We start from the raw sequence: 20,317 nt of genomic DNA on the forward strand, positions 1-20,317 counted from the left end.
TCTGGTGCACATATCTGTGAATAAATACATTTAGGTAATACAACAAAGCAATAATCGCACATACTAGTAATAGTATTATCTAACATTATGACTCAAGGGTGCTCGCTCTGTCTCACATTACAACTGTCCTGATACAGAAACACAGGTGCAAATGATTCCTTAAAAGCAGCAGGGAACCTGAGAAAGTGGAATTAAGTGATGTTCTTAAACTTGCAAAGCAAATTCGATACCCACCCCCCATGTGTTTTAAGAGGCAAGATTCAAAGAAGGAGCTTGACTTTGCAGTTTCTGAGGACACAGTGTCTGTTTTCCTTTTTAAATCTAACACACTACACATATTGGATTTTATATCACTTAGTTAGCTAAGGGGAAAGGCTTAACATCGCTGTATGTGTTTTCAAAGAAAGGTTTGAAGCCAGGATTCACACACTAAGTGAAAATGTGTATTTGTCTGCTTGTTATAAAAAGAAAAAGAATACTTATTCCAGAGATGATTACTTGGAAATCTCACAGGGCACATATCAATTTGTGTATAGCTGTTTTATTTAAACAGTGAGATTATAAAAATACTGAAAACAGTGTGATTGGATTGGTTTTATTTAAGTATTTTAAAGGCCTGTCTGGAGATGGACACTTTGAATAATTTTCCAAACCTAAGTTATAAAATCTGCATTTGTTTATGATGAACAATACACAACACTTCCTTTCAGGTCACTTCATATCTACTGTTTTCCGTAACTCTGCCTTTTCCTTTCACTTGCAGGAAGTTACACCAGCAGTTTGAATCGTATAAGGACCAGGTTAAGAAGATGGGGGAGGAGACTAAGCCGGCCCAGGAACAGAAGGGAGAAGCCCCAACCTGTGGGATATGCCACAAAACCAAGTTTGCCGATGGCTGCGGTCACCTCTGTTCATATTGCCAAACGAAATTCTGTGCTAGGTGTGGAGGACGAGTGTCTCTGCGGTCAAATAAGGTAACCCCAGCTGTTGCTTACAACACTTTTCCACCACAGTCAAAGTAAACATACCACACCAGAGCCCTGTTTTCATACAAATTTCCCCTAGCTGACCATTTAATGAAAGCTGAAACGTTGCAGTAAAATTATAATCTGAGAATTTATCCAACAATGTCTGTAACAGCAACTAATGTTTTTTCAAGCACCAACATGTACTGTGATTCTAGACTCTGCATCCTTCTTGGTCTAATTCAGTCACCTCAGACATGTTGATTCACAACTGCAGAGCTTTTCCTGGTTTTATAGCTTACTGTGTCACCACTAGAAGGAGCTATTTCTCTTTTGCTTTTTCACTAAAGGAACATAATGCTGTTTTTGTATGATGGGCCTAACTAACCTCTGTCAAATCCTCTTCACAGACTAAGCTGGAGCTTTTAGCATTAGATTGCGTAAATTTGAGTCATTAATGTTTTTATTTGATTCCCCACAATCCTTTGCTATTGGAGTATGCTACCAGGAGCTGTGAATGTCACTCAAAATCCCTTTGCCCCTGTCTTTCCTACTCTCTTCCCACTCCCCCCATCTGTCTCCCTCTTTCTTTCTCTCTGCTGCATTCCTGCTCGCTTGGAATTGCAACAGGAGGACAAAGTGGTTAGCAAATCCTTTTCTTTGTTTCTTGGGACTGCGTCCAAAACATCAAGCATTGTCCATGAAATGCAGCAACACATGTATGTACACATACAGCAGCCAAAAAGGACATGAACCAAAAAGTCCTTGTTTGTTTTATCTGTGAGTCTGTCATTTAATGATGGTCATCTTGTAGCCTGAGGGTTGCTGGTTCGATCCTGTTCTGTCGAGCTCATGTTGAGGTGTACCTGAGCAAGACACCAAACCCCAAATGGCTCCTGATGGGTCGTGGTTAGCGCCGTGCATGGCTGCTTCCGCCATTAGTGTGTGAATGTGTGTGAATGGGTGAATGTGAAGGCTTTGGATATTGTTTCAGGTATAGTAAAGTGCTATATAAATACAGATCATTTACCTTTTTCTTGCCATAATGACCACTATTAATAATATTAATAAAATTGTACAGTATCATCGGAGCTTGAATTAGTCTGACAATGTCTTTGATGAAATGTATACCTCTGCTTCACCCTGGGCATGTTGAGTTTGAAAACAGATGCTATTCAGTTGAATCGTAGATGTTGAAGCATCTAGAGTTTGAAGAACTGTTTTCTTAATTTGTACCTGACATTAAATGTAGAGATTTTGTCCTGTGGCCTAATTAGTTTATTACCCGACTTTTCATCAATCTAATTTTATAATAATAATAATAAAATGTTCTTTTTGTGTAGGACGTTGTTTTCCAGTGTTTTGATCGAGACACATTTTAAGCCCAGGCTGTGTGATCTCAATTTAATGGTAACATACAGGCTCATGTGTGATGCAACATAGAGCTTTATAGATCAGAAATGTAATGGCATAGACTGTGTTGAAACCTCTGAAGGAAAATCTATAACAGTTTAAACAGCAAATGTTGCATCATAGACAGAGCTATCTGAATGCATAAAAGGTGCCATATTATTGTCATTGTTCTAGTACAAAGTATTAGTTACATTTTCTTGAACGTAGTCATTGACTGGCAGTAACTGTTTCTTACTTACTGTTTGACAGTCATAACATTCTATAGCTATCAGAGGTCAGCACCATTAGAGTTGACTGAAACTTCAGAGGAATGCAAAGACTAATTGGACAGACCTCTGTAACGATGGTCCTCTGACTGCCAAGACCACAGTTGTACTGGTTTGTGTTGTCCCATGATAGATAATGCAGTAATGGGGAGATTGGATACTATGTTGTAGTTGAGTTGAGTAATAACAGAGGCAGCAGGTTAGCAATGACAGAAGAGGATGTGGCAGAAAGGGCATGGTATGTACTTTTGAAGAAGAACCAACTATTTACCTGGTGATGTCTAACTGTCTGGCTCACAAGGGGACTTCTAGATGCAAACCATGGCACTGATGTTAACCCTTTAATGCCTGAATTTAATCAAAATTTTTAAAAAACAAAATTAATATGGGGGAAAAATCAGGAAAAAAATAACAAAAAGAAAAAATAAAGTGTAATTTCATGATAAATAACAGCAGTAAGATTAATAATACATAGACAATATATAAATAAATACATAAATAAGAATGAATAAAAGCAAAAAGATAAATAAATTAGAATAACTAGATATAAAAAGTAAAATAGACAGAGACCAGAAGTGGTTTGGTGCAAATTTGCAACACCAGGCATTAAGTGATTAAGATATTGATTATTAGTAAATTAATTAACTTTACAGTGAAGGCATTGCAGGTGAAAACCTGACAAGTATACTGTATGCACGAGTGACCTTTCGATCCCAGTGCAGAAAAATATTTAGCTCTTTTTGGAGAACTTTGACTCTGTTTTTGCGCTTGCTTTTAGATCCATATTCTATAAAGTTTCCTAAATGTGTCCCATAAGAGACATTTTGTGCAAGAAATTGCTTACACACTGTTTCACAGCAAGGGAAGAGAGAAGTGGTTTTGGCAGGATGCAGAAGTTCAGATGATGGGGTCAGTCAGAGGCATAGCCAGTCAGCATGGAAATGAGGGACTGTGTCAAAAACAAAACAGACAAAAATACTGGGCTTGCTTATGTCACCTTATGCAAACTGCACATTATCTTCCGATACAGACAACCACACAAAACACGAGTTGTGATATATATTTGTGATACAGTATACATATTAATCTCAGACTATTGTGATGAAAATGTCTGTTTTGCATAATTCTTGCTTGTAGTTGCAGATGGACAGAAGCTTTGTTTACTTTGCGACGAACAAAGGGACACATTTTTGTGTGACCAACCATCTTGTCTAAAAGCTTGTGTGTCAGTGAAAGAGGTGGTGGTGGTGAAATCTGCCCTTTTTCCATCCGTCTACTCTTTCTCTCTCTCACGGATGGTGACAGCAGTGGCGAGAGAGATCTTGTTCTGTGAAACGCCATTGAATATTTACAAGTCTGTGTGTCTGGTCTGGGACAGCTTGCAAATCTATGTCATGCTGGCATATGATACACTGTAGAGTGACTCAGAGTTAAACAGCTGATAAATGAATTTTAATTTGAATCCATGTCTCACCTGGTGTAGTCAAATAGCTAACTGCATCAGCGATCAGAATAGGCCAGGTATTCTGGTCTATACAAGACCTACTTGCATAACTAAGTGTGACTTTTTGGGGGTGAAAATATGAAATGTCTTTGATATAGATAAACTGTGTGTCAGAGTTGTGACTTTGGAATTCCTACTTGCAGTGGAGCTCCCCACAATTTCCTCTGATGTGGCTTCAAAAGGGCCTGAGGAATCAACAGTCTCTGGGGAGGAAGTCATTTGTGATTAAAGCAATGCTTGAAGATGTTACATGTGCTTCATGGCCTCTCAACATTTCAGCCGTAAAGTACAAAGGGAAAGGACTACAATATTTTACTAGGGTATCTTTCTATTTATTACAGTATTTTTTGAGTGAATAACATGTTGTTTCTGTAGATAAAAAGAAATGTGCCCAACAGATTTACAGGAATAATGAGTAGCCTGTTAAGAGCAATGATATCGACATATTTCCATCAGCCATAGCACAGTAGTGTGCTGCATTTTATTTTTTTATTTTGAGAACAGAAACAGATAATTAGTTGTTGGTGTTAACCATACTTTTGCCATAAAACCGTACATAAATCTAGATGGTTTAGCTTGCCTTATATATTACACATAGTATCTTTACATACCCTCTAAACTCTTTGTTAAGCCATAAACAATATAAATATATTTCTTAAAACTGAGAGTCAAAGAGGTCATTGCCTTTGCAATGGGTGATCCTGTTACAAGGTTATGTCTGGTTTAGACTGAAATGTTTGCAGAAACAAACTAATTTTAAAATAGTTTGTACAGATTTGTACTGTGTGCACATGTTTCACCTTTGGTTTCTAGACAAAATGTTTAAAAATTGTTTAGTGAAAGGTGGTTGACTGATTAACATTTATTTTAAAGCTTTGATTTGGTTATACCTCCCACGATTCTGTGAGTGATGGGATCACTATCACTCAGTGAGTCTGAGTATTTGGTAGTTACAAGACAGTAGAGGGTAGGTTAAAACTGTCCTCTCATTTATCACCGTTTCAAGCAAAATTCATGTCAGAAAGAGTTTTTCTAATGGCAGTGACAGCATTTTTCTGATTTTCTTGAGAAGGAGACATTCACGGCATTGGCTGAGTGAGAAATGACGCGAAGTGTTCTTATAAAAAAAAAAAAAAAAAAAAAAAAAAAAAAAGGCTGACACAGGGAAAACTGTCCACGCGGGATAACCGCGTTTCTGTGTATTTGTTGGACTGTGAGATGAGCTGGGACTCCACGCATTTGTAATGAGCTCCGACCAAATCCAGCAGAGTCTCTGACTCTCTTTTACAGATGAACTAATACAGCGGTGGGGATTGGACGCGTTATTGCTCACCACCTCTTTCCTTCTCCGTAGATCCGACATCGAGTGCTGGATTGAGCGATTAAACATTCTATTTTATTATTTATTTTTTTTTTATGTTTTTTACGATTTTGCTCCCATGCAATCTGTTAATGCTCCGTGGAAGTAAACACTACGCTCGGATCGTATGCGGTCACTTGATTCCCCGGTGTAACCTTCACGGTGTTTTCTGCAGCTGCTTTCCGGCAGGCTGCTTGTTGTGGGCTCGGAGCTGTCCGCGGTGCTGAAGGTCGGACCGGTTTCCCGTTTTCAGGACCAGAGGCTGAGGACGTTCGTTACCACATTATAGGGACTTACAAACCGGGATCTTTCTGCACAGGCATGTTGGCTTCCCTCAGCAGCACCATGGGTAAGCTGAGTAAGCACGGAACGACTGCATCGCGTTTTCACCAGTCATTTTGACAGTCAGCAATGTGACCATTTAGGCTCTTTCGTGGAAGTGTTGCAGTGAATTTCTTACAGAAAACATGTTACAAATATAACATCTGCATGTTGTTTTTCTTCAGCTTTTTTTTCTTGATCCCAAAAACAACCTATTTGCACGCTTTATGTCTGTCAAAAATGTTAACACGTTTAGCTTATTTGGGTCATGAAGAGGCTGAAGGGTGCGTGCATCTGACAGACATCAACTCTTTCCAATGTTAAGGCAGTTATTGGATTTCTTCAGCATTTCCCCCCTCTTTACCGTGTTGCTGAACCTCAAAGAAGGAGCATAAATATTCATCAAGTCTATTATTATTACTGGTGTGCTCACTAAAATTAGAAGCTCATTAAAATGTAATCCCACACGTGCAGGCTGTGTTGGAGCATGTGAATGCACTCTCCTTTCATTCTCATTGGTCGCTTAATGAATCACATCAAAAATTGCCTGTAAGCTTTTTATTATTTAGAACTATACAGATTTCATGGTACACAAAGGGGCAAAAGGAGAAAAACATGAATCCATGAGTGCAGCATATTTATATGCATGACAACGTGCGCCCACTTTTTGTAGCAATCATATGTGATTAAATTCTCTGCTGGATCATGCCCTCCATACAATACCACCCTGCACCTTTGAATGAAGGTACAGTTGCAATTTTCATGATACACTTTATTCACCGACCTACTGGGGCATTGTTATGCTGTCATTGTTACCCATCAGGCACATGTAGCCCCCAGCTGTGGCAGTAATTTGCTCTGGAGTGTAGTAGATAGGACCCTTATTGATGCCTGTGTGCTTAAGCTGGACTCATTCCAGAGTGGGATGTTCAGAGGAACACTCCACTCCCAGAACAATGAGTCTTTAATGAGTGCTTCAGTTAACCCCAGTTCAGGTGAAGGAGAGAAACGGGAATGCAATATGATACCTATGATAGTTCATTTAGTAACCCATCAATAATGCAGCCTGTGCCATCTTTAGTTTTGACTTGGGCTTTAGAATAGATTTTATTATTTTCAGCTTTTTAGATCAGAGAAAAACACACTGAGAGCTTGAATGTGGTTCAAGAGGGTCATGATTACATTGTTTACAGCTTAGACCTGCAGAGAGACTGTGTTTTTCATATTAACTGTTAAGTGTGGCACGGATGAAAATAATTTAACAGGCTCTGCCTATACTTTTTAGATTTCAGTATTATAAGGATAATCATATTATATATACAGTTACAAACGAAAGAATTAATACTTGTAAATATGCCAGTGATTTAACTTAAGAGTTCATTTTCCATTTAGTCCACGGATGTGCCTGGAAGGATACTGCTGATTCACTCTACAGTCTGTGTTAAGTAATATTGTAGTGTAGTTTAATGGCCACGAGAGAGAGCTCAGTGCCCTCAATTGCTACGAATGTAGCTGTACAATGGCTCCATCGGGAAAAATTTGAATGGAACATGTAGTGTACATTGCTAAAGGTTTTCTTTAGTGTAATACTAGATGGAATAGTCAAGAAAAAATAAGTGTTTTCATAATCTAAGGTGTGCCATACAGTTTATAACTCAGGCAATATGACCCACTTTGAGCACATATCATTTTGAAATGCTATATTCCATTACGTTCTCTCAAAGATAGCCTATCAGTCACTGGTATCCATTGCTCTCACTACTCCCACTTCCACAAGCACACAAGTATTTTTGAAAGATTATATTTGCTAGTATCTATGAAAGGTAGTCTGAAAATCTGAAGAGAACCTAATAGAAAGGAAATTATTTATTGATCCCATGGCACTGGTGTTTGTTTCCTTAAATTCAGTGCCTCAGTTAACAGCCTATAGCAAATTTAATAGAGTATACATTCACCTGATATACTCCTACATGTGAACGTGCTAGGTTTTTAGCTTTCTATTTTTAACTGCTGCTTGAAATGCGCAAACACATGGAAAAATAACCCTGCTCAAGGGCCACAACCCCCAACCTCTTACCTACACTCATCCATAAAAGAGTTAGGCTGAGGGGAAATGAGTTTGGTGTGTGTGTGTGTGTGTGTGTGCGTGCACAAGCATATACACATTTGCAGAGTTGAGCAGAGTGTCTGCGGTGAAAGGGAACATATCTTGCTGCTGCTATAGTTGCTTGGCCTGTGTGCCTCTGTCTGTTGTGATTTCACGTGTCTTTGATGGAGTCTCATCTCTTTTTGAACTCCATCCTTTCATGCATTTGTAGCCGTTTGTGATGCAGTTATTGCTATTATGTTATTTTGTGTGATGAAAGACAGCAGCGATAATGATTTTTAAATAGCAGGATTCAGTTTGGCTTTTAATGTACACTTTGCGCTTCCTGTCTATAATTCACTGTAAAAACATCTATATTCCTTCTAAGTTCTAAAGTGCTAGTTAAATTCATGTATTGATGTTTGAAGTTCAGTATTCTCAACATTTGCAGGTCCCATGCACATTTTTTGCTGGCCTGTGTTTCAGGAATACTAATATTCTATTAGGTATTCACTGATTAGACAACAGAGCTTGACATGTGCAGTCCAAGGGGATGAGAATGTGCTTAATTATTATTGGCAGACTGGAGAGGTGCACAGCAACTGGCTCTAAGTTAATTGGAGATAGGAGGGGTAAATATGTAGGTCATAAGCTGTAGCAGATAGAAGGGCTGATTAGATAATTAACCACCACATAAATAGTTTTTTTAATAGAAATTAAATGCATGCCAGATTTTATTCTGAACTAAAATATACATAATTTGTAAATATGCTTTTGCATTCATCCAGTTGATAATAAAACAGACATGCTATTTTTAGCTAGTGGTACTAGCAGATTAGCTAAAACAGGTTGGTTCAGCTTATTCCACTGGTCATCACTGAGCAGGAAAGCATAGTGCTAAAAACATTATAATTCAAATAGGAAATTTTGAGCAAATTTTTGGATGTAGCTGGCTGTAAATAACTTTCATATCCTTCTATATATTACATATTTTGTAATATTCTTTGGTGTACAGTCATTTTTCTCTCTCCTTTAATTTCTTTTAAATGAAGAATTAATAAAGGGTTGTTTCTATCTCAGATGGCAAAACTACACACATGCACCTTATCCATACAAAGAAAAAAATTAAACATATTATCCTCATTAAGCTGCTTCTGTTCCTCTTTGGTAATTCACACATTTAAAATAAAGGAAACTGTGTGTGCTAAAGCATAATCCATACAGATGCAATGCGTTAGCTCTCAGTGATGGATAGATGCTGTGATGGACAGGCGATTTGTCCAGTACCCCACCTCTCACCAAGCAGCTGCTGGGATACATTCCAGCACCCCATGGCCCTGCATTGGAATAAGCAGATATAGAAAATGGATGGATAGATGGAGTAGACTGACTTTTAGACTTGTAGCAACATTCAGCTGTTTAATAAATTGAACTGTGCAAGCTACACAACAAAGTAAAGCAGTAGAACCAGAATTCAGGATGGTAAAACAAAACGTTACCACATTCAAAGTGAACAAGAAGCAAGGCTGCTAACACATGAATCGTGAATCTTTTGTACTTGTGAACTGTGCCCTAGAACCACTCTTCACTCGTGCTTAGGTATTTGTCTGGTTAGCTCTCAGCCTTCAGACTGTAAGTTTCTGGACAATTTTTCAATACAAACAGGCTGTGTAGTCCTTGACAAAGCTAACATTGCAGAGCTGATGTTACACATTGATCAAATGCTGAATGGCTGAAAGTTAACTGAAGTCAGGAAGGCCAGAAAATGGCTGTAAACAACTAAATTCACTATAAATGGGATAAATCACCAGAAACGTAACGGTGAGGTGATCCATACTTTTAAGTCCTTAGTTTTTTTGCTTTTTCCATAAAAGCTAATGAGTTCTTTCTGTGTAAGGGCAGAAAACAACAGCTGGTAAAACTAAACAAAGAGGTGCAACATTTCATGCTGTTCCATAATTTCAGCACTACCCCCATGTGGCAGTGGAAAGCTAAACAGCTGAGAAGCACTATGCAGAGGTGTGCTCCAGCCCTTACAAACTGAGTTATGACACTGTGGTCATTCACTGTTTATCCTCCGTACTGCCCTTCTTTGCCAGCTCAGAGGCATATCAGTGGCAGACAAACTTTGACCACACTAGTCCACCTGCGTTCTTTCACACATGACAAACAGTCTCGGCTTGTCAGAAATGTGTGAAAAGGCCTTTTGGTTCTAGTGCCAGTAAACTTCCCCTAACAAAAACAAAACAAAAATGTTTTTCAAACTCACACCTTTGTGCTGTACTTCCATTTGAATACAATGTCACCTCTCTTTTTTTTTTATAGCACATGATAAAAATAAAATTTGAGGTCATTTGAATGCTATTACACACGTGGAATGTCCTGGTGTAGGAAATGATGTATGGCAGCTGCACTGGCCTCGGTGGCATTCAGGTCTTAACCAAAAACACATAGTTCACTGCAGAGCTCTTAAAATGACCCCACTTAAATGAGGCGGTCATGGCCTCACTGGATGCATTCCTCTGGGGCACATAAAACACATTTTGTAGCCTCCGTGCCTCCATTGTGTGTCAGCACAGTTATTGCCCATCTGTAACATTGATAGCTGGTCATAAATGCCTCATGTGTCAATATCACATGCTGCCTGAAATGTGGATGTTAAATTTTGTTTCACTATATTTGAAATCTAACAGAATATAATTGGTGATTCCTGTAAAGCTGCTTTAAGAAGCAAGTTTTATCTGTTCCATTTCTTCATTAGATTTGTGCTTTTTCCTTCCTCTCAGAGCAGCAGAGGATGTTTTTCTGCTTGTGTCAGTGGAAAGGCATCTCACAGAGGAAAACTATGGAAAATGGCACATTTTGAAGATTGAGCATAGGACTGCAGTCTTTGTAATGAACACTGATAGTTTATTTATGTTTCTGTTTAGTACAACTTAATGTCCTGAAAATCAGCCATGCTCCTTTTGTGTTATTTTATGTGTTTTTAAAAAAAGATTTATTTTATTTGCAGTAGTATTTTATGAATTCAACTGCAACTGCAAATGATTTTGTGTCATTTCTTTTTGAAAAGTGCTTTATACATAAATTTTACTTACTTCCTAATTATTTGTTAGGTTTCTACCATTCTTTATGTCCCTCCTCTTTAGGTGCAGTTAGTCAGTGAGATTAGCAATTATAGTTTAAGGCAATTGTTACAAATCAAGTCATTGAATCTTTGCAGCCAGTAGCTGTACAGACAAACATATTAAGTGAGTTCAGTTAATCTAGAAATAACATATCGGTCAATTCAGGGCCAGCTCATACCAATAACAGTAATGCACTGACTCAGCAGTGGGACTATAAAGGGAGAGAGTGGGACTGCAGTACATCTTGGCCGCCCTGTTCGTTGTCTGGCTTGTCAATTGTGTATTAAGCTCTTAGTCTATTCAGACACACTTAGATATCAGTTTAAGTTGCTTACTGTTAACAAGAGAGGCACTGTTACCTGGAGCATGACTGAGTGAGATTCAGATTACACCATTCCAGATATACAGTTTTAATAAAAAAGCATGTCAGTGTTTTTCTACCACACAAACCTTAAGACACATTCCTAAGCTTTGCCCTGTAGGGAATGTGTATTGATGTAAATGCAGCTGTTTGCTTAGAGTGAAAAGTTTAGTAGTAAATCTTCATCACAAATAACAAAAACTAACAAGCTTAACTGGTATAAAACATGAGGAAGATAGACTCACAGACTGGAAATACATGGTGATAATAAATTGCATCTATTTTGCTCTACTTTGGAGTGATATCAAAGGCTGCTGCATGTGTAAAATATTTCATCATCCATCTCATCAACATACATTATCAGTCATGTTTGTGAATGTTATCTTAACTAAATCAGACCCTCCTAGTTAAAAGTTAGTATTTTGAATGTTAAAACATTTTTTACCCAGTAAGAGTAATATACTGCACTGTTTAAGGCACAGCTTTACATATAGAGGACACACAAATCACTCCATTAAAGGTCATTATAGGTTCAGTAAGAAAATGTATTTTTATTTCAAACTGTTGACTCCCCTCTGTCTTCCCTGCAGGTAATGTGGGTATGCAACTTGTGCCGAAAACAACAAGAAATCCTCACCAAATCGGGGGAGTGGTTCTACAGCTCAGGGCCTGGTCAAGTGTTTGAGGGTGGGCCGCAAGGAAAAAAGGCCAAACTGCAAGACCCATCCCTATACCCCTACCAGGGAGCCTCAGGAGACTTGACAACAACATCAGACAGAAGCAGACCTCACGGCGGCCTCCTACCTAGACAGGCATCACTTGACAATGGTACAGGACTAAGGTACTCGGGACCTGGTGACACACCCATAGACAGGTAAGTTCTTTGTGTGAAAGACGTCCTACAGCTATGACATGCTGAGTTACAGTTTTTGTGTGTTCATTCTGGTTATTTGTTTGATGTGGGGAAGCTTTCAGAAATAAGTATTTACATGAAGATGCATGATAGAAGTGCAATCATTGTGGCTGCTGCATAGGCCATGTGGAAGCTCATTAAAAAACACAGGAGAAAAAAATAGGAGACAGAGTGACATATACTGTGTCTGCCTCTAACTCAGCAGTTCTGGAGCCATCATCCACCCACTCGCCCTCTCTTCATCATACTTCACCATCACATATTAATACAGATAATTACCAGTCTGATTCAGCTGGGACACGGAGAGTGTTTGCAATAATTTGAATTATTATATGTTTTTGAGAAAAACTGCGTTTCTTTACTTACATAATTCTGTTTTCTCATCACATATGGAGAGAAGCCAGTACATGGACTGTTTTACTTAAAAATTAGAGTATTATAAGAATGTGTTTGGCAGCTACCTAGAATACAGAACATTGTGTTCCTTTTATCATGTGCACTAAATCTGAATATAACACTGAGATGCTGACAAGACAGACATCCTGCTCCTGGGAATCTGCTTGCCTGTTGTTTAGTTGTGGTGTCAGATGAGGTAGTTACTTTGATGTCCACATGGGGGCACCTTCCTCTTGTCTCCTTTAAAGAGGAATAGAGGCTTATAGTCTGGATTTGAAAGATTTTTAAGCTGACACTTTTAATAATTTCCTTTAATAAACCTCTTATGTCATCTCTTGTTTGCTTCTTAGCAGATGTGAGTTACTCAAAGTTTGTCTAACACAAGACATATGCATTGGAAGTTGACAGACAGATGTTTCCCCCATTCCTCTCTGTAAATGAGCCCAGATTTACTACTAGGTGCTGGTACATCTGGGCTACATGCTATGATCAGGGTAATATTATCTGTGTAAGGCTAAGTATGCATAGTTCATACACATTTTCTCTCCCTGCATCACATTTAGTTCTGTTCAAAGTTCTGAATGCATACAATAGATGAACTAAGTAGAGAACTCACAGAGGGTTAGAGGTTGCAAATAGTAGTCAAACAATTATACAGTAGCGCAAACTGATAACATAGCTCAGTATAAGCACTTGCCACTAACTGATGGGATGATTTCAGGGGTGGAGCTTGTACAGAGGGGAAAAATCTCAAATGACACTGCTTACATTTTCAGTGACAGAAAACAGGAAGCTGGATGTCTGAAAATTCACAGGATAATGCTGATGACGGATAGCAGAAAGTCCATAAATAGAGCTCCCACTGCACATGCACCAAAGCCCACTTTCATTAATCTTAAACACTGTATAAATTAACTCCTGGATCTGTTCTGAGAAAGAAGGGAGGGGGAATGCTGACAGACTATTTATAAGGAGAAATAACTTGGGAAGCCTTCTAATTTGTCTTGGTCTCAAAGGTGTCATTAGGCACACAGATAAGGCAGGACAACTGCAGCTTTGGGTGAGGCTATTGAAACAGCAATTATTACACTGGGATCCAAACATTCTCACTGGAGGAATTTCCCCAGATTCCATTTTTTAAATAGTCAGGGGCAGACATCATTCAGCATGCCAATCATGTTAAAACACAAGGAAACAGACAAAGATGAGCTCAGACTTGCATCGCTCAGTTAATTATTATTTAATCTTAAATGTATAGAAAGCTACCCCAGTTTTACTCATTCACCATGGCATTTAGCTGTTAAAGTACTTGGCGAATTCTTGAAAAAAACTGTAAGATTGAAAGCAAAATTTGTGTTTAAAGGAGGTCTGTTTCACATCACACATTTTAACATGTGCGAGATAATCTCAGGCATACACAGTAACATTAGTAGTGTAGAATTTAGCTGCTTCTGTTTCAGGATTCTTGTGTTCCTCCATCCTCTCGTAGGGACACTAGAATGGAGCAGATTTTCCATTAGTTGTAATCTTTCCAGAGCAAATTGGTGTTGTGGATATTATAAAAGTTTTTTATTAGGTTTTCACAGGATCAATGTTTTTGTTTGAGGGACTCGCTGAGTCACTTCCATTATCACATTCCTACTATCATATTACCCAATACATGTTTTACGCAAGAGCTACATTATCAAACAGATTATTCTACTCTCTAAGAAGTCTCATTTCAACTTTTGCCAAGGCTTTTCTCATCCTTCCAGCTCGGGAGACTTTTGCTTAATTTTTTTTTAAACTGAAAATCTTCTATAAGTGTGTTCAAGTAACTCCAGGTGGCTCCATGAAGATGCTTAACTGCCCACCCCAAAAAGAAGAAAAACAAACAAACAAACAAACAAAAAACAAAACAAAAAAAACCCCAACCCCCCCCCCCCCCAAAAAAAAGCAAAACAAAAAACAAAACAAAAAACAACAACAAAAAAAAAACAACAACAAACAAACAAACAAACAAAAAAAAAACAAGTTTTTATATAGGCCTACATAATGTTTGAGCCTCTAAATGTAATGGATTGCATCAAATGAATGAAAATTCCCTTAGCTTTTTCTATTTGTACATGTTTTATTTTTACACTTTTCAGTCATATTAAATGTTGCATGATATATATATATATATATATATATATATATATATATATATATATATATCCTGTCAGTTCTGTGTGTGTGTGTGTGTGTGTGTGTGTGTGTGTAAGTGTGACTGTGTGTGTTTGTGTGTGTGTTAGCTCGAGTGTGTTGCCTACTCTTCACAGGCAACGGGAAATATGAGTTGAATGCGAGGCAGCAGCTGATGCGTCGGTAAAGGATGCTGCTCCTGCCCTGTAGGATGCTTCTCCGCCTCTTCTCTCCTCTCTGGCCGCTCCTTCACCCCTTTTTCCACACACCGAAATTAGATTTTTGCCACTGCGAAAGAGGAGAGTGCTTTAACCGGTACCGGCATCTCACTGCTCTCGCTTCAAGTCTGAAGCATTATGACCGAAGAATCCCAGCCGGAATGCGTCTCATTTAAGGACACTTTTTACCAGGAGCGGCAGGAGAAATATGGAACTTGATCGGCATCTCTCCTGCGTTTAATGCGCCCCGTGAGATTTTTCTTTTTGTTAAAAACAACTAAACACTAAGGAGGTGTATGTGTGGAAGGGGGCATCCGGAGAGTACGCAGGCGTTGGGATGTATTGGTGGTAAAAGGAGAAAAGGTGATCACTTACTGAGGATAAAAGAAAACGGAGGGGGAAAATGCAGTTTGAGACATTGCGTCAGTTCTGTAGCTCGGTTTTATCACATTTCAACGGGGCTTTCTCTGCACCTCAGAACATCTTGCAGACGGAGCTTTTTGAGCAGGCGTTGAGCAGCATCGGGTGAGTGATTCCTTTGTAAAGAAATACCCGAATTTATGAGGAAGGGCTTCCCCGTTGCTATGTCAAACGAGCAGCTATTTTGAGGGGGGTGGAGGTGGGGGTTGTTGCGTTTATCGATCGCACCCAGCCTGCGTAACAGCAACCTACAGTAGCCTATAGTACTGTTGCTGCTGCTGCAGATATTTCCTGGCTGGATGATGGGAGCGATCAGCGGTCCTGTCGCGGTTCTGCTGTGTGCGCATGCACGTGTGCGCGCGCATACAGTGATTGTTGGAGGATAGTTAAAAAAATGAACCGTTGAGGTAGACTGAACATTAGTAGTGTGCTGCGCGCGTGCGCGTCTGCCCCAGCGCATCGCTGCAGCAGCAGCAGCATGTTGTGCCCCTGATAGTGCTGCTGCTGTTGTGCCTCAGAGAGGAACATGAGGAAGGAAATGATGAGGGTAAATGTGCATATTGAAGAGTCCAAGGCTTGGAATGGGGGCATGCACTACTCCCAACAACACCTACATACACTTAAAAACCCACGATCCTCACATGACTTCACCTCCGAAACAACTAACAAGCATACATGCATGTACATATTGCAGCTGTATATGGACATTACACTGAGACTAATAGAGAAATTATTTGAAAAACATCCAGTTTGACTGCAGTTTTAGATACATTTCAGCTAACTGCAGCTGTATCATTACGTATTCTGTTAAAAACAATAGTATTGGGATACTTGTGCGTCGAGAGGGTGAGTTTAGTTCTTGCCCAGGTGCACTGGAGAATATTCTGAATAGTTTACTAAATGTTCTGTTCCCCCCACAGAGAGCCCTCTGGTCATCTGGCCAGACATAGCTGTTAGACTCATTATGCAGATTGCAGAAGGGTTTTAAATTTGCAAACAGGAACACATTCTGCTGCCACTCGACAAAGAATAGGCCTTATTTCCTTCCTGCTACAGAAGGAGGCCCCATATCGCTACACCGTCCACTGTCTGTCTCTGGGGGCTGTGAGCCTTTCCCTCTTGTCCCCCACCCTACTGTCACAAATAATTTACAGCATTGCTGGGCTCTCTGCCACCTCACATTACATGGCCAGAACACTCAGGCACTGGAAGGGCGGAACAGGGGGCTCTGTGCCTGGAAACTGTGATCCAGCAATCATCACATCTGACTGATTAGATTTAACCTATTTTCCATCAGTACTTGTTTTTTCTTCTTCTCAGAAAAGTTCTTCAGTTTGAACTACAAGAAGACCTGAGTCTATTATTCATAAATGGTCATATTTTCAGATGGTGCAACTAAATGTTTGACAAACCTTTGTAATTATCTTAATTTTTAAGATCTAATTTTGGAGAATGGTACAGCTAGTCAGCATATTTGTAAATACTATTATGTAGCTCACACACAGAGCAACAGAACTATGCAATCCTGTAGTGTGTGGCGGTCTCAGTGGCTGGATAGCTTAGCCATCCGTTCAACCAGGACTGTTTGTTAGTCTGACTCTCTCTCTATCACTGTCTCTCTCTTGCCCTTCCTCCTTTGCTCTCCCTCTCCTTGTCTCTCTGTTTCTTTCTCTGAGACCTTCTAATGGGCTGTGTGCTTTTAGATCTAGCTTCCATGTATAATGCATGTGTGCGTCAGCAGAGGTCCTAATGGGGTGTGGGGATCTGTTCTTAGAAGGCCTGGATGGTTTTGAATTGAGTGTGGTCACTACATTAAACCAAAACATTTTTTTCTCCCCTTCTCTAATACACACTTACACATGCACTCACTTACCTTATCAATTAGCCAATGTTGCACCAGTTTTTATGTTTTTCCAAAATGCCTGAGACCACAGTACATCTGCTTTTCAGACATTTGTATCTTCCTCATGTTGAAGCCATTTGTGAAGTGTTGCCAACAGCATTAATTGTATGTGAATAATTGGCTTTGATTTTCTATATAGACACAATGCACTGAAATCAATTCGGCTTTTTATAATCTTCATATAGATGTTTATCTTCATACCTGCTGTGTAATGATTCCAAATGGGCCGCACATTCTTTTGCTTGGTTAGGTGACTCGTCCTTTTTTCTCATTTACTTCATTCCACAGCCTCATATATTGTACGCCTGTAGTAACAACAGTTTATATTTATTTTTGGTTGTGTGGTATAATACAGTCATAGGAATAAAAAAAAAACAAACAAACAAACAAAAAAAAAAAAAGCAAAAAAAACAACTTAATTACATTTTTCTCAGCCCCACAATGTAGGGCCTGCCCGATGTTTGGTGTAATGTTTAATCTATAGAAATGATACTGTGTTCTTCCTGTCCCTCGACGCCAGCAGAAAATACTGAGAAAGCGGTGGAACATTGAATCTCTGGGCTGGACCTTGACTCCATTTCAGTCAAAAAAAAGAAGAAGAAGAAGGAAAAAAAAAAGCATAGTTACAGAATGCATTATTTGCATCATTTGTGTATTGTTTGTATCTCAGTTTTGTTTTGTTTTATTTTTTCAGATACTTTATACTTAAAGTGACTTATATAGAACGTTTAAACATGATTTACACAGAATTCTACATAATACATAATTGTGAACTACTGATGACAGCATCTAAGAAACCCTCAGAATATATGTTGTATGTTTTAAACACATAGAAAAAAATAATTTCTTGCTCCCACTCTGTGTTACTGTTAAAGGAAATTAGAAAATAAAAAGTACATACATTATTCCACATCTCAGTAACTCATTTCATTCGCACCTACATCCAACCTGTGGTGCATGTTGCTTTGTGGATTTATCCCCACCCCACACACATACATCCCTCATCCTAATTTCTACCCCTACATCTAACCAATCTGCACTGCAAAAAACAAACAAACAAAACAAAAAAAAAACAAAACAAACAACAACAAAAAAAAAAAAAAAATTGTGAATGTGAGGTGAGAAGAGTTCACTGGAAACAAGGCAGGTAATTAAATCACCAAGAGGAAGACAGAAAGAACCAGGAAGTGGCTGGAACGCCAAGGCGTCAGTTTCTATGGTGACCGAACTGGAGACAAGACAGATCTAGTAGACAGCAACTTACAAGAATCTAAACCTCTGCAGCACCGGATCCATGTTCCTGTGACAGAACTGGAGAACAGGAGAGAAGGGAAATAAGAAGGGCTAAGATAAAGAAGGAAGACAGGGAAGACAGGGAAGACGAGTCAGATGGTAGACCTAGTGATTACTGGAGACAAGTACCTATAGCTTTTCGTCTCCGGTTCCTGTGAGGGTGTATCCACCTTAAAATCTCATAGATCACACTTCACTGTATATATGATTCACTTATACCTTCCTTTTACCTTTTCTTAGCTAACGTAAATCAGCTGAGTGTATATTTTTCTTTCTGGCAAAAACCTGCCTGACTTTCCCACAGTTACACATTAAAGCCTCATGGACAAAAAAATCAAGCTGACTAAGCTGCTGCCCTGTAGCTGCTGGGAGTTAAATGCCTGGCTGAGGGGCTCATCAGCTGTAGCAGTTTAGTGTACAGAGTAACATTAAACTCTTATTTCTGCCCACACTTTCACAGCTAGCCTCAAGGTCTCCACCACCTTCTTTCCCCCCATGTCTCTGAGTACATCGTACAATAAAGTAAAGTCTTGAGGGTTTAGTTATGGGTTGTCAAATTGAGACTGTATCTTCAGTAGCTCTTTTTCAACCAGCACCTCCCCCCATCATCCCACCACACCTGGCCCACACTCAGTACCCCCAGCCTCCTTCATAGCTCCATGGTATTATCCCTGGCTGTTGGTGAAACTCAGCAGCTGTAATTAAGCCAGCCCTTTATTGGTTTGTTCTCACCAAGGGAGATGTGCGCAGGAAGGAGGGAGGTCTTAGTTTATTGCCTGGGTGTCTGAGAGAAGTGTTATGATTGCATACAAGACGGTAAGAAAAGGAGAGGGTATAGAGGGAGAAAGTGGAAAATGTTGGAATGATAGATAGAGACAGCAGTAAAGGCAGCAGTATGGCTGAACTGATATGTTTCACCCCTGTCTACCCTCACCAAATTATATCACAGTGTCAAAAAAAATAAAAAATAAAAAATTCAGCGCTCCAGGAAGAAACAATATGAGAGATGAAAAAAGACCTGGTTGCTGGCTGTGGTCAGTGTAGCCAGATAAACAGCAGGCTAATGTCTCTAGCCCCAGGCCTGCTGCTACTGCTGTTGCCCAGAGAGGAAGATGAAACTGTCTTTGCTCAGGTTTGGTTACAGGCTACAACAGAGAGATTCCACAAAATTGGTACACATTATGTCATTTGCCATAGGATGTACATTACATTAGTTTCTCTGGCCAGGCTGATCTCAGTGCTGAAGATGGTACAGAAAGCTACAAAGGAAAACAAAGAAAGACAAAGTACTTCTTCCACAGAAAAGCTGGCCTCTGCCGAGCACTGACATCTGGGCTCTGTTCATGCTCACAGAGCGAGACTGATTCCCTCTGGACAGGCACGTGTGTGCATGCATATGCGTGTGTGACCCTAAACCTTAACATGTCATTAATGGTTGACTTACAGTCGGCATGGTTTCTTCTCAGTAAAACTATATTTCCGTTTGGTCATTAGAAACCACCTCCAGTGATGCCTCAGGTGATTACCATCTTCTCTTTCCACTCATTGTGGAATCAAGAGCAGGCTGCCAAGTAAATATTACATTCAGCTCTTTGCTCTTTGTATCC

General features: G+C 39.4%; 1 protein-coding gene across 33 annotated transcripts in view; it reads left to right on the forward strand.

Moving 5' to 3' along the window:
• Positions 1-20,317, forward strand: part of rims2a (regulating synaptic membrane exocytosis 2a) — a 145,318-nt gene that overhangs the window by 26,312 nt on the left and 98,689 nt on the right. For 16 of the 33 annotated variants that reach the window (XM_041988759.1, XM_041988743.1, XM_041988733.1 and 13 more), the window contains 3 exons: positions 764-974; positions 1,596-1,607; positions 11,995-12,278. In XM_041988759.1, the coding sequence (XP_041844693.1) occupies positions 764-974; positions 1,596-1,607; positions 11,995-12,278 (507 nt within the window). Of the gene's footprint in view, positions 1-763; positions 975-1,595; positions 1,608-5,638; positions 5,858-11,994; positions 12,279-15,057; positions 15,620-20,317 lie in introns of those variants that run through there. The other 17 variants (XM_041988734.1, XM_041988741.1, XM_041988763.1 and 14 more) reach the window with 6 other exon arrangements.

The sequence above is a fragment of the Melanotaenia boesemani genome, chromosome 6 (genome assembly GCF_017639745.1).
Source record: "Melanotaenia boesemani isolate fMelBoe1 chromosome 6, fMelBoe1.pri, whole genome shotgun sequence".
NCBI classification, from domain to species: domain Eukaryota; kingdom Metazoa; phylum Chordata; class Actinopteri; order Atheriniformes; family Melanotaeniidae; genus Melanotaenia; species Melanotaenia boesemani.